The sequence below is a fragment of the Ictidomys tridecemlineatus genome, chromosome 5 (genome assembly GCF_052094955.1).
Source record: "Ictidomys tridecemlineatus isolate mIctTri1 chromosome 5, mIctTri1.hap1, whole genome shotgun sequence".
NCBI classification, from domain to species: domain Eukaryota; kingdom Metazoa; phylum Chordata; class Mammalia; order Rodentia; family Sciuridae; genus Ictidomys; species Ictidomys tridecemlineatus.
Genome location: NC_135481.1, coordinates 16,333,658 through 16,348,813, shown reverse-complemented (window position 1 = coordinate 16,348,813; position 15,156 = coordinate 16,333,658). Strand labels below are relative to the sequence as shown.

Below are 15,156 nucleotides of genomic sequence, written 5' to 3'. Positions count from 1 at the left end.
TGGGGAAGGTAATGTGTACGAATCTTTTAATAAATATCCCTTGAGGTACAGCTAGGTTGATAAGTAGGTGGTCGCTATTGGAGGAGGGTTTTTTCATTTGTTAAACTTCTTATGTGAATATTCTAGATAATTTTAAAAAGGTTCAAAGCCAAGAAATGTCCACAACTCAAATACAACTACTAGCGTGCTGTGTTCCAGCACCAGGAGAGGAGCATTGTGGGTTCAGGGAAGACACAGCCGCATGGTCTTGGTTCCTTTGGGAGGTTACGCTAAGGACAGTCATGGTTTTACCATCCAGGGTCACAGACTGCTGCCCCCCAGAAGGGCTGCAGAGATGATGTGGTAGGACATCCAAGGGCTGGCCAAGAGGCTCTGGGGACAAACTCAGGAGCTTGGCAGGGGCAGCAGCAAGGGCCATTGTCCCCACCTGCCCCAGGGTACCTCTGCTCTTGCTGGCTTCCTCTGAGTTCTCTCAGATTGGCTTGAAAAGAAGTTCCTGCAGTGGAGAGAAGAGCTTGCAGGCCGCGGGCTAGGGCATGCGGTCTCTTGGTCCGGATCTCTCCACTCCCATCCCGGCTGCCTTCCTTGTGCTCTTGCCCTTCCTTGTGGACTCTGGGCCCCAGCACACAGTCCTATAGGACCCAGATGAGAGGAAATGGGAGTAGTGGGGATTAGAGGGAGAAACGGGGACATGGAATGGTATACAGGTCGGTCGCCTGGTTTCAACCCACTTGCCACTGGGCCTGGAAAACCTGGCTGCGTTTCTGGCCCTCTGGGCCTGCTCCTCAGGAGCGGAGAGTTTCCCGTGCATAAGGGCGCATCCCCTGGCTGAGCAGAGAGCTCCTTGTCGGAGTGTTTATCTAACTGTTGGAACTGCAGAAGCAATTTAAAAATAATTTCTGTCCATCTGGAGTGGATTTAAGAGATGAAGGAAAAGTAAATGATGTGACCCTGTGGTCTCCTTCAGAAACACGCCGGGAGGGATGGCGTCACACCATTCCTGCAGCAGAGGGCTCCCAGAGGGTCTGCTGCCTCAGGAGCCTGGCAGGTTTACGAGTGACCCTCTGAATCTTGGGGCAGGGAGGGAGCAGAGTGGTGGTGTGGTCAGAGGGGGGACAGCAGCTGTCACTCACCAGGCACCTGCAGTATGTCACACAGCAGCTGTTGAGAGTGACGTCTCTACCCGTTTTCTAGAGGAGCTCAGCCCCCAGGTGGGATAATGTGACTGAGACCTATGGCTAGCCAGTGGCAGAAACTGTCACTGAGGTTATCACGGGCTCTTATTTCTCTGCCTCCCCCCCTTTAGAAATCCAGTGTCACTTGTGATTTCCCTGCTTGGGTTTCAAGTTGGGCTCTGGGTCCCATGGTGAAGGGAGCTGGCAGTCCCTTGGGGTAGCCACTGCAGCTCTGTGCTCTTTGCCAGTCTCCACGGGCCCTGGGGCTGCGGTGTGGGCACAGGCTCCTGATCCATCTCCCCACATCTCCAGGGCGAGGCGTGCGGCTCTACTACATCGGAGGGGAGGTCTTTGCAGAGTGCCTCAGCGACAGCGCCATCTTCGTCCAGTCTCCCAACTGTAACCAGCGCTACGGTTGGCATCCAGCCACCGTCTGCAAGATCCCACCAGGTAAGCCTCCCCAATGTGGTGTCCATCTTGATGGCACATCCAGGGTGCTGGAGAGTCCCTCTTTCCAGCCGCGTTTCCTCATCAGGGTCCGCCCTGTCAGCATGAAGGCGTTTGGCTGGGTTCTCTCCATGCCCGCTTCTTCCTGTGCTCTCCCTGGTCCTCCAGGGAGCAGAGGTAGCATCGGGGACATCTGCCTTTCCCCTGGGCTACCTGTCTGCAGACCTGTGGGGTGGGTATGATAGAGACAGAAGAGTCTAACGCAGGGCGGGGTGCCCAGCACCTGGGGAGAGGGTGGTTTAACCATTGGGATAGGGACAGGGTGGTGGCATGGAGCCCCGGAGGGCATTGCAGGCAGAGGCATGGAGGTGAAGCAAGGCAGGACACTTAGGGGACGCTCTGATTGGAGGAGGGGTTGTGTAAAAGAAGGAAATGTTTGAAGAACTTGGTGGGACCAGGCCATGGGAAGATGGGAGGAAAGTTTCCGTTTTATCCTGTGGAACTGTTGAGGGTTTTCTCAGCGAGGCTGATGACTCTACCTGGACCCCGAGCATGTGTGTGAGGCGACACCCTGTAAGATGGTTTAGACAGGGTGGAGTTTGGACAGCAAGGTCAGGTAGGAGGCTGCTCTGCCCCCGTCCCACCCCAAGGCCTCTTTACCTCAAATATCCCAGTGGAAGCCCAGCCAAAGCCCACTTCTCACACTGCAGGCACCAATAGACTGTGGGCTGTGACTGGCTGCTAGAGCATGTGGCCTGGGCCAGGTCATTGCCCATGGCACATGGGTGGCATGTCTCTTCCTGCTTGCTGAGTAGGAGATGACAGTGGACCTGAGCAGGATACACTTAAAATGCAGAAAACCTGAAATTTTAACAGTGGCCTACTTCCCGAGCATTTTTGTGGTTGCATTTACAGAGTGCATTTTTATATCTGATCTCATTTAATCTTCTCCAGTTACTCTGGCTCTACTAATAAGGCAGTTAAGGAAATAAGTTCAGAGGGGTTAAGCCAACTGCCTAAGGACACACAGCTAGGAAGGAGCCGAGCTGGATGAGCCTAAGACTAGCTGACTCCCGCCTAGTGCTCTTCTATTTCTCAGCTCTGCAGGGTAGAGGGTGGGGATGGGGGCTGGAGAGCAGTCTCAGCCCTGATCCAGCACATGTCCCCTAGAGAAGGGGAAGGAGAGGAAGATTAGTGACATTCCTGGCATTCTGCCCACTCCTTCCCTGGCCTCCCCCATCTTTTTGGTGAGGGCCAAGTGGACCCTGTCAGCTCACAGAACATCACAACAGGGACAACCTCCAATGACTCCCCATTTTAGAGACGCAAGGTTCCAAAAAAGGTTCTGTGACCGGCCCAGAGACATGTAGCAAGATTGGGCGCTGGTGCTGGCCCACTCCTAGGTGTCACCTCGCCTCACCTTTCGGTTATTCTGGCGTGTGCGTTGGTCTTTATTTTTCTGGTTGACGCATTCTTGGCACTCAGGCAGTGGGAGGTTTATTTTAAACTTTATTTGTGCCTGTCTCTAGTTTTACTGTCTGGAGAATTAGACACACACCTTCACTTTGCTGGGAATGTCACCTCGACCCAGTCTGTGCCCAGAGGCCAAAGTGTGACCCAGATCTCTCCCCTTTCCTGGCCCCAGCATGAGGCAGATCCGTCAGAAGAGTCTAGGTGGACAGTGCCTCGACCTTCTGCTGAGCTTCCTACGGGGTGTTAGGTCCCGCAGCTTTCAGCTGGCCTTTCTGCTGGCCCGCCCTGCTCCTCCACCAACGTGAGAGCGCCAGTGCCCAGGGGGGTGATCATGCCTGGGACAGCATGGACATCTAGGCTCAGGTCCCTTTCCTCTCTTTTCCCTGGAAGGCCTTGGCCCCTTTACCTCTCCAAACTATGCCCTGGGTCCTCAGCAGGCCCACAGCTGGAGGGGCGGAGCTTGTGGGCCAGCCTTTGATTTTCCCTCCTGCACATCAGCTGCACATCCTCAGTGAGGTGGTGACAGATTCGAGAGGAGGCACTGGGTAGGCCCATCTGTGGCATGGTGCCAAGCATGGAGTATGCGGCTAATGCCTCAGACGACCAGGTGCCACTTGAGCCGAGTGATCTGGGGATTGCTTTAGCCGGGAGGGGAGCAGTGGGCGTGTACAGGCCTCTGTTCCCAGCGGCACTGTCGTTTTGGGCAGGATGCAACCTGAAGATCTTCAACAACCAGGAGTTCGCCGCCCTCTTGGCTCAGTCTGTCAACCAGGGCTTCGAGGCTGTCTACCAGTTGACTCGAATGTGCACCATCCGCATGAGCTTCGTCAAAGGCTGGGGAGCAGAGTACAGGTCAGTGGGGACCAACACGGGCAAAGCAGAACAGCAGAGCAGAGGCTCCTTAGAGATGAGCAAGACCAGATGTCACGCCCTAGAGCAGAGACCACAGATTGGGGAGGCCACAGCCCGGCGGGCAGGAGGGGCAGAGACATTCCTAGACAACCGGAAGAGCAGGACAGCACTGGCCTCGCACTGAGCAGTTTCTCAAGTGCTGTCAACAGACATGTCCCATTTTGTCCTTTCCACAACCCTGGGTGAGGACACAGGCATTGTCCCTGTTGCACAGATGAGGGAACTAAGGCCTAGGTAGGACGAATGACTTGCCTGAAGTCACTTCATCAGTGGGAAGCTGAGCCTAGAGCTGTGCCGTGGCCACTCATCCTTAGTCCTTGGGGCAGATGGTTTCCTTCACCCAAGGGTCTCCCACCTGTGGCTCCTTCTCTGAACTTAAGTACGCTGGTGACTCTGAACGTCTAGGAGAATCAAGGAAGGAGGGGGGAGATCTGCATGGTTACAAGTTTACTGTGCATGGACGTAATTTTTAAGAATCCTACATAACAGGTCTGAATATGGTACTGATTAACAGGTCGGCCTACTCTGCTTACTCAGTCCCTCAGACCATCCCGGGTTGGGTTTCCCGGGAATCCAGCCCCTTCTCCCCCCACACCTGGCAGGGGTTTCCTGACAGGCAGGGCTGCGTGCCCCCTGCTGCACACCCCGCCCAGCGCCCGGCTCCCGCGCACAGACGCAGAGGTGCCACACGTCAGCTGGAGCCAGCGCCTTGCAAGCTACTCTCCCTTCTCTTCATTTTTCCAGATGTTTGGAATCTACTTTGTTTTGCAGTCATTCTGCACCCCAGCCAAACCCATTTTAGTGCTGGCTCTGAGCCACGGTTTATAATGAAATCCTGATGAGCATGACTTATGGAAAGTCAGATTCTCATTAGAGGGTTTTGCTCTGTAAAATCCACCTCCTCCAGTTACCGTATTTTAGCTGCTGTTCTTCTGCGTCTGTCCCAGAGTGCCAGGGAACACCGCACCTTCATCCCTGCAGTCTTTGTGAAATCCAGGGAACCACCAAGGGGGTGAGGTTGTCAGCCCTTGGGAGGACTTATGACCATGTTATGAAGAACTAGAGAGATTAGCCCAGGCCCAGAGGTCCCGTTGGAGAAATGTTTTATCGAACCTTTCAGCCCTGGCTAAGATCACTTAGGGAATGAGAGTGAAAGGTTAGAAAATTAATGTTTTTAGTGGGAAAGGGAAATATTTAAAGATGGACCCAAATGGAAAGGAGCCAGGGGAAGTCCACTGGCTCTTCTTACACCCAGATTCTAACCCAGGGACCACACTCAGGTGCCCTTGACCAAGCAGACACCCCAGGGCCAGGTTGCAGGCCTGTCTCAGGTGAAGCCCAACAAGCAAGGAGGGTGGCCCTCAGGACAGTGGACCTGATGTGGTGTGGCACCATGGTCCTCCAGCTGAGGGCCAGGCAGAGGCTCCGTGGTGGCGGAAGCCTTTCCCTGGGGGCACTGTATCACTGTGCAGGACGTTCTGCCAGCACTCCCAGTCCTGTGCGGCCCACTGCGTCACCGCCGCCTGGCAGCACGCACCACAGCCCAATGGACGGGTGCGGCCCCTTCCCAGAACAGCTTTGTCCTCCTGCCTTGTGGGCCAAGGAGAGTAAGGTTTCAGACCGTGTCTGTGAGGAGGCCGAAAGCAGGACCCAGTCCTCTTACCTCCAGCTGGCACCCGTAACTCCAGCCTCAGCAGATAGCCTCTGCTCAGCAGAGGCCTTTGGGACTTCGCCTATGAGCTGCGTCATCCGCCAGCCTGAATTTAGACAAAGTGCTTTGGGGAAAAGAAACGTGTGGCGTGCCTTGGTTTTTTCCAGTAATTGTTTCATGGCTAGCTCTACTCGTAAGATTTTCCAAAATAAGGCCGTAGATGGGAATTATATCAGCACATTGGGAACTGAAGGCATGTGGACTCAGTCAATACTTCATACAAAACACCCCTCCACCAGACAGACACACGTCATTGCAGCCTGTTGGGGCTGGGCCTGGTCTGGAGACCGGGAGCTGCAGGTGCCCAGCTGGCACAGATGGGAGCCAGGGGGACCTTTGCTCAGGCTGGAGGTCCTCTAGTGGGGGGCCTGTCACAGTAACTGGTGAGCCTCTCTGGGGTACCCTGGAATTGACCTTACATGTGTAATACTTTAAGGCCCTCCTTCTCCCCTAAAGAAAAACCTGAGTTACTGAGTCCTCCCTGGTTGGAGGAGTTGAACTTGTCACCAAAGCAGAAAAAGATGTTCTGACTTGTATTTGTATCCCTGTGGACTTTTTTTTTTAAGTCCCCCCATCCCTTTCCCTGTTCTTGCAGGAGACAGACAGTGACCAGCACCCCCTGCTGGATTGAGCTGCACCTGAATGGGCCTTTGCAGTGGCTTGACAAGGTTCTCACCCAGATGGGCTCCCCCAGCATCCGCTGTTCCAGCGTGTCTTAGAGACCCTGGGAGTGAAGAGGGAGGGGAGGAGCGGGCAGGCTTGGGGAAAATGGCCATGGAGGAGAAAGGAGAAAATCAGAACTCTCCTCAACCTGTTCTTGTCAAGGAAGAAAATCTTCTCTCTCAACCAAGGTGGCACCAACCTGTTTTCCAAAGCACAGAAGCAAACCCAGTGATGGATTTTATGAACAGTTGTACCTGCTGAACACATATGCCCTAGGCTCCAGTGTGAAGGGCAAGAAATGGCTTCTGCTCCAGTGGCTTGTGCCAACAGGTAGTGTTTTATCACCTGCCCCTTCCTGCAGCCACCTCCTTTTTTAATGATATCTGGGATGTCACAGTCCAACAGGAAAGCCTCTCTGCCCAGGGCTTGGTGTGGAATTCATCTTGGAAGAGTGTTCCAGTTCTCTGGCACTTTTGATTAAGAGCCTCTGGGATAGAGCATTCCCAGCCGCACCCCACTATGCTGGCAGTGGGCACCTGATGAGCTGACTGCATGTGGGGAGGGGCTTGCCCGGCTGGCTCCCCTCTCAGAACACACTGATTGGTGTGAGCAAGCATGTTCGGCAGAATGTGTTCCTGGGACCCTGGGAAAAGTTGACGAGACCCATCTCTCCTTTAAAAACTTTTTGCCCTTCCTCACTTGGAAAAGTGGGAAGGATCTGCTGAGTCTCAGTGCGTATGCAATGTATAGTTTCTATTATCACATTAATCTCAAAGAGATTTGAATGACATTAAGTGTTCACATGAAGCAAAGGGCAGTTGGATGTAGTGGCATTTGGGCTGAGGCAGCACTACCGCGAGTGCATCCCCGGTTGTCTCGCGCCGTATTCTGATGCATTCGGCTATGTTGGTTTATGTAGTCGGTTGCATTAATTAAACCAACTTTATCATATGCTCTTTTAAATGTTTGTTTTATATTAAAAAACAAAAGTTCCTGGGTAGGCATATCGACTGGGAAAGCAGACTGGGATCCAACAACTACTTCTCTCCCAACGTGAAACTTTTCCAGGTTCTGTTGAGACACCTGCCAGCACTTTTGGAAGCTGAAATTTACAGAAGTAAATTCACCAGAAGGGAAAAATCTCAGGCTAACATAGGCAAATGAAAAGGGCTATTAAAATTTTTTTATACCTTTGAAAATTGCAGGCTTGGTGAAAAGAGATCTGTCATCTTCGCCCTGAGACGTGATATTATGTAGCTTGTGGCAGAGGATCCTCAGTAACAACTATTGCAGTGATGCTGTGTGTTAAGTACAGCACCCAAGGGCAATTAGGTAGAAAACTAGTATACATTATTTCAACTGGAAAAAGAAAAACCGAAACTGATTCTTTTACTGGCCTTTTGCAGAATACAGCAGACACAGGATTGCCACCTGCAACTGGTACTTTTTTCTTTGCTGCTGTTTTTATATGAAATGACTTATCCACATTTTTGCATGAATTTATACCAGGAAAAAAAGGGGGGAGGGGATTTCCTATGGAAGTCCTGTCTTATTCTAGGTGAAGGGAATAAAGTGTATACTTTTGGCAGGTCAGAAACCATAAATGTGATGAAATTCCTCATGCTCCTTGAAGATGTCGGGGACTTCCTGGCATCTCACCTGCAGGATCCAGTGCCCCTGCAGCTATGGTCTTGAGATTCCCATTTAGGAGAGCTGCTCCCTACACCTTCTGAGGACACAGGAAGAGATGGAATGAATACCTTGCTCACTTGTGTGAGTCTTTCCACAAGGGTGTTGACAGAACCCAGAGATAATACAAACCCTCTCACTTCCTCAGATAGGTGCAAATGCTGTGGGTATGGAATTTGTGCTTGGCTAAAAGTGGTCTGTAGATTGCTACACACACACACACACACACACACACACACGAGGCCTTCTGAACCTCCCGTGTGTGCCTTCATGCTCCTGGTCAGCTCAGAACTCGGGGCAGGAATATTCCATTTTGGCTTCTGCTGGAGCAATCACAGCCCCTCGCATGCAAGCTGCGGGCAGTGGTTTCTGAGGCTCGCACTCCTCACCTATTACGTAAGAGCTTCCTGTGGCACAGTTGTCCTCCAGGTGCTTGGGGACAGCTTCAGGTGTAACACAATCTTGGTGATGTGCTGGTCATAACTGGCTGCATTTTGGAGGGTGTCTTAGAACCCTCAATGCTCAGATCTGATGGATGCTTCTAATTGGCATGAAGTTTTGAGTTTTGTGTTTTTTTCCAAAGGCTGTTTTCTTGACCCTTCTCCTTAAGAGACCACCAGAGGATATGTGAGGAAACTGTAGGCAGATCTACCTTTGGCATCCGTGAAAATAAATTTGGTCATTTTTGGATGTCAGGGAATGGTACCTTTCCCATCCTGGAACACAAATAGGTCCTTTGGGCATGTGTAATATTAGTGTCCTTCTTGTCACAAAACTAGTTTTCTTAGTTTTAAATCTTATATGAATGACATTTATACATTTTAAAAACTTTTTTTAAAGGACAGCTGAAAGAGGCAAGAGGAAAACCAGGGCAGTTTCAGAGGCGTGGGAAGGGCTGCTGGACAGCAGTTTTAAGTGTAGTTTGCTTAGGCAACATGACCTCACGTGCTGCCCCCCAGCTGCATCCGGTGTCTGCAGCACTCCCAAGGAGCCAGCTTTTAGCACCTTTCCTTCCCCACCACTCTCTGCTTCCTCACTTAATTCAGTAACAGACCCTCCAGTGTACACGCAGGTAGCTGCCCCAGCCGGTTTGGACTACAGGCCTGTGCTGGCGCATCACCTCAGCTGGCCACCTTCTTGGCAGGGTGTAGAAGACCTGACACCTATGACTAGCCTGGAGTCAGGAGCAGGGACTCTGACTCTTGGGAAGAACACACATGAGGGCAATGCTGCTGGCAGACTTTCCCATTGTCCTGATGTGGTCTGTTTTTTTGTTTTGTTTTGAATTGACCGTAGTTATTTTTTTAAATCATTGTTAATGTATTGAAATGAGCTGTAGCACATATTGTGTGCTTAGTCTGTTTTTCTCCATCTCCCTTTGGCTTCCTAGAGTCTGGACCTAGGCCAGGGCTGAATGCCTTTACTCAAACCACAGGAAGGTTTTCTTTAAGTAGTGTGTGCATGTTGTGCATGGACGTAAGTTGTCCAGGGAGCTGTCATTCTTAGCCCCACCTGCCATTTCTGAGGCTTCATGATTGTGCCCTCTAGTCTTCAAAAGGAGAGGCTGGGAAAGGACTCTGCAGGCTGCTCACAGGACTGTTTACCTAGGGGGCCACTAGCAGCCAGAGATGGCACAAGCTTGGCTCTGGACGCTGTTTCTTACAGTGTGCTCTAAGTGGCTAGAGTTGGGTGTTTTCTCAGAATGTACATGTGTCTCATTTTTACTAGAAGAAAATCTTAGCACAGCTAGGTTGTGCCATTTTTCTTTTTGTGGCATCAACGTTCCCCCGTAGGACCCCTTCAAGTAACAGTCTTCACATTGTCCATCCCCCTCTTAAGGAGCATCGGCCACTTCCTAGAGTGGATGGAATGCAGGAAACATACTCAAGAGAATGTGGGTCACCATGACGATGTAGCACCCCCGATGGGAGGTGTCAGTCAGCGGGGATGACTTGGTACACAGGCACCTCCTCAGAAACACAGCTGTCATGTAAAAGAAACTCACCTCTTGGGCAAACTGGAGTGAGAAATTCTCAGTGATTCTGTAATTGATTTTTGTTTTTTTTTTAATGCAGAAATAATGGATACTCTAGCATTCTGGTGTTTTTATATTTATGTAATAATTTCTTAAAACCATTCAGACAGATAACTATTTAATTTTTTAAGACAGTTGCAAAGGCCTCTCCCTTCTGAGGTCAGTGGCTGGAAGAGTTGGGTACAGCCAGTTCTGAATGTTGGTGCCTTGAGGAGTGTAGTGGCTTTTTTGGCTCAGCATCTAGAACTCCAAGCGAGGCTGGCTGCACAAGTGACAGTGTGTAACATCAGGCAGCTCTGAGTCAAATCTAGGCCTCCACAGGGATCCTGGGGTGAAGACGCCACCCAGAGAGGGAGCCACTTTTATCCAGGAGGCCTGCACTGCTGCCACTGCCAACAGGCTGTTCTGGACTCCTGTGTTGGCACGTGTCGGGGTGAAGACGAGAATGTGGAGGATGTTGATTACCCTTCACTATTCAGCCAGCCTGACCTTTTAATATCTTTGTAAAAAGCATGTACTATTTATAGTGTTTTAGATTTTTCTAAGTTTTGTATCTTAAAAGCAGAGCACCTGTTCTGAGCATTGTACCCCTACTGTTAAAGATCCATGTCCATTCCCCTTCCCTTCCTCTTGTAAGTGCCCTTCTAATAAACTTTTCATTGAAAAGCTCCTAGGCCAGGAGCTCAGTCTGATTCTTGCTGCTGTCTCCGGGTAAAGAGAAGATTTCACAGAGCCCACTGAGGTCCTGGGGGCCTCAGCATCCAGGGCAATCAGAGGGAAATGTCTGCAAACCCAGATGTACTTTGACCACCAATGTGCCAGGTGGTCCTCAGATAATCCCAGCTGCCCTCATTCACTCACTGAGGGCATCACTAAGGCCTGCCAGTCTTTGAGAGACAGCAGGAGACCCTGTGGCATCTGCATTAACTTCCCTGGTACCTGCAGGGCTCCTGGCCATGACTGAAGCCATCGCCTCCAGCCCTGCACCCCACGCTTCTGTTAGTCCTTTCCACTCTGCCTCTCCCGCACTGTCACTGTGTTTTAAATGCTGCCAGACTTGCCTTCCCATCGACACACAGGTAGTTTCATATTCACAAGTAACGGGGTTGCCATGCTTTCTGCTCAAATGACTGTTAGCATCTATGAGAATGCATGTTGAATTCTAAACTCCCAAGGAAAAAGAGATTTCAAAATCTCTTCCTTGTCTAAATATGAATTTGAATAAGTAGAATTTGGAGGGCAGAGGAAGAGATGGGGCCAGAATCATCCCCAAGTGTGACCTCTTCTGAAGCAGTCCACTTTAGGACCTTACCAGAGTCCAGGAAGGCCATTTCACAGCAAGGGCACCAAGGGGCTTGCAGACTTGTCCTCTGTGAACTGCATCAAATGCCTGCCTTGGGATTATCCCACCCTCCAGACCCCTAAAAGGCCTTCCCCAAGGTTTTACGAAATGTATATTTCTCTCAGATTGGCACCTTCAGCTGAGCCATACTATCATAAATTCCAATAGCCCATTACATGGGATCCAACACAGATCCAAAACACACATCCCCCCTCCCCCCAATAGAACCAGTTTCCTCAGGAACCGCCCCAGCTCCTCCATCCTGCCTCCGGGTTCTTAGGCCTGCCCTCCCCCTCCCGGGGTCCTCACAGCTTCCTTGCTCCTTGCTAAGGCCACACTGGCTGAGCAAACCTCCCCTGGAAAGGCCTTGCCCCAAACTTCCCAGTTCTCCTTGGCCCTTAAACTCTACTCTCTTGGCCAGCATCTCCGCTGCCTCCTTCATCTGGTGTTCCCAGACCACTGTATGTGCTCTTGACACTTGTCCCTGAGTGAGCTCACTGGCCTCTATGATCTCAAGCCACATAAACTGCTCATCACTACTCACAGACCAAACATCAATCCAAATCTTCAGACTCATGTCAGATAACCTGCTGGCTACTGATATGTACAAGTGACACATGTACCTCAAACACAAAACAATCATTTCCTTTGTTAAACCATCTGTGTCCCCTGGACTTTGCTCCCATTTTTGGCATGACCATTCACCTAGCCTGTACTGAAGGAAGTCACTGTTGTCTCTGGCTCCCTTGCTTCCACTTCCAATTGGCCTTGCTCCCCGAGCTCTCCTCTGCTCTACAGCAAGTCCTTCAGGACCATTGGACCAGCTTCCTAACTGGTCCCGTCGCCTCCAGCCTGCATTTTTACAAATTCACACTGCCTGTGTTAGCTTTCTGTTACTGTAACAAAATACCTAAGACAATGAACTTAATAAGGGAAAAAGGTTTATTTTGACTCACGTTTCAGAGGTTTTCAGCCCATGGTTGCTTGGTCCTGTTGCTTTGGGCCTGTGGTGGTTAGTGCATCAGGCAGGAGTATGTGGCATGAAGAGCTGTTTACCTCACTGTGGCCCCGAAGCAAAGAGAGGAAGGGGCCAAGACCTCAAAATCCCCTTCAAGGGTAGGCACCCAATGAAGGACCTAACTCCATTACACCCCACCTCTTAAAGGCCTTGCCACCTCCCAATTATCATGAGATGGGGACCAGTCTTTAACAAATGGATCTTTGGGGGATAGTTCATATCCAAATTAGAATTCTGTCTCCAGAAATGCCTCCCCCTCACACCACCGTCCATAGCACAAACTGACCATGGAACATGTGGCCTTCCTCCTCAGTCCCTGTGTAGCTCTCATCACTCCCTGCCTTATCCCTGCAGCCCAGCGATTCATGGTTCTTCTGTGTCCGCCTCATCTCCACAACTGCTCATGTTCTTTCCTCTGCCTGGAACATCAACCTCTCTTCCCAGCCCCCTCCCCTGCTCCTTGGGTTTCTGATAAACACCACCAGCCCAGCCTGCTAAATTTGACTATTGCTTTGTGATGCCTTTCAAACATCTCCTCCAGGAAGTCTCTCACGAGTACTGATCATCATAGTCTTTTCCACTTGTGTTATTTGTGTCTAAGCTGAGAGTTTCTTGAGAACAGGATTTACATTTTACTCCTGTAGTCCCAGCATCTTTGGAGCAAATATTGTTACTGAACAAATAAATCAACCAGTACCCTATTTAGTAGATTCTACCTTAACAATATCTTATGCATCTGTTTCTACTGTGCCATTCTATTATAATAGAAATATCACCAAAATACAATTCCTTTTATTATAGCTATGCCAAATTTTGTCTCCCTCTGATCCAGGTTAGCAACTATGTGACAAAATTACCACCATTCTCTGTATCTCTGTCCATGGCAAAAACCACTAATCACAATGCTAGGTCCAGTCTAACCCTCAGAATCCTCAACACAACTAATTAATTATGCAGATAGTGACAAAACTGTGCTGGATATTCCTGGATTATGGTTGGATGCCTTCTCTGTTCAAACACATTTGGCTATTCACTCATCTCAAGCAGGTACACAACATACAAGGCAGGCTTTCAGGGGCCTCTCCAGCACACTCCCACAATTCACTAATTGGACTACCTGGGTTATTTGGACATGCCCCTTCCATATCTCTGTTCATGCCAAACTTAAGAATTTTTGCTGCTTCCCCTTTATCTATCTGCCCCAATTTTTGTATCCTTTCAATTCAAGCATTATTTCCTCTAAATCAGTGTTTTCAAAGTGTGCCCCAGCACCAGCAGCATCAGTATCACCTGAGGTGTCAGAAATGCAGATTCTCAGACCCCACCCCAGATCAACTGAATCAGAAGCCCTGCGGTGGGACCCCGTAGATGATTCTGACCTGGGCTAATTTTTGAGAACCACTGCTTGAAGGTGCACTCTGTGCTCTGCTCTCCTTCCCTCAGCAACGAAGGCTGGAAATGGCACTTTTTACTTTCTGCTTGGTATTGTGTCCTTGTGATATTGTCCTGCTTGACCCTACTCCACTGAATTAGACTCTGACCTCCTGGGTAAGAGGAACTGCACCTTTACTAAGTTCTGTATCTTCTTTCATGCTTGACCCCGAGTCTGGTGCAATCAAGGTTCACAGCATTCGCGAGGCCCCGAATCCTAATTTCGGCCCTCACCAGGGTAGAAGGAACAAGTTTGAGGGCATCAAACTGTACCAACTGTAGTTTAGTCATCCATCAGGCATTAATAGACTTCTTGAGAATTTCCTAGGGAAGCACAATTGGTACAGACCATGCCCTTGAACTTCAGATTAAGAGTCTTCTGTCTTCCAAACTACACTGCTATTTCCATAAAGTACATGCCCCAGCCCTTACTTAGCCCACATTTTTTTTTTTGTAACATTAAAGGCACATGGTTGATAACATAAAGGGTAAGAGAGGAGCAAGGAGGCTTCCTCCTTAGCAAACTGAGCATGAACAGCTTCATGTGACCTGCTTTTGCCTTCCAGATTTGTAGTTGTGAGGAAGGATTGTTTGGCCTATCAACACAGAAGGGTTTTAGAAGAAAATTTTTCTTTTCTCCTTCTACCCACAAGCTTATGTTCCAAAGATGCAGTAATACCCATTAGGGCCAGGTTTTGAGTCAAAACTTTTCCAAAAGAAAACAAAGTAGAACCGTAAATCACTACGAAACTGGAATGGGATCCAGTCATGCTCTGAGAAAAGATGCAAACTATTGCTGTTGCCTTTTTGTTAATTCTTCATCCTGCAAGTCTGAAGAGCAACTTATAATCAAGCAAGATGCTTCTAATACTAGAAGAACTCAACTCCAAGTAAAGAGTTTACAGGAAGAGCGAGACTTGTAATGTTAGTAACAGACACAGGTAATGTCAAAATATGAAACTTAAGAGAATTCTGAAGACCTTTTCTGCAAGACCTTAGATGCCAAAGGTGCAAGGATGGATCACCATGCTAATCCCAAAAGGAATCTAAATCAAACATTAGAATTCTGCCCCGAATGTTCAGCATTTTATGAGACATACAAATTATGGAAAAGTTAATAGGGTACTGTTTTCAAAATGAGCTTGTGCTAAGACAGTAGTACTAGGTTTAGTATTCTTGACTAGATTGTTTTTACTTTCTCCACCTACAGTCCTCAAATTTGACTGGTATATAATGACATAATGCTATAGCTAAATTGTC

At 49.5% G+C, this 15,156-nt stretch overlaps 1 protein-coding gene across 3 annotated transcripts in view; it reads left to right on the top strand.

The window, feature by feature from the left end:
• Smad3 (SMAD family member 3) overlaps positions 1 to 10,778 on the top strand; it is a 109,129-nt gene extending 98,351 nt beyond the window's left edge. For 2 of the 3 annotated variants that reach the window (XM_005316724.5, XM_040275168.2), the window contains exons 7-9: positions 1,488 to 1,625; positions 3,803 to 3,947; positions 6,314 to 10,778. In XM_005316724.5, coding sequence (XP_005316781.1) covers positions 1,488 to 1,625; positions 3,803 to 3,947; positions 6,314 to 6,437 — 407 coding nt within the window. In that variant the 3' untranslated portion in view covers positions 6,438 to 10,778. The remainder of the gene's footprint in view (positions 1 to 1,487; positions 1,626 to 3,802; positions 3,948 to 6,313) is intronic. The other variant, XM_078049414.1, reaches the window with a different exon arrangement.
• The last annotated feature ends 4,378 nt before the right edge of the window (positions 10,779 to 15,156 follow it).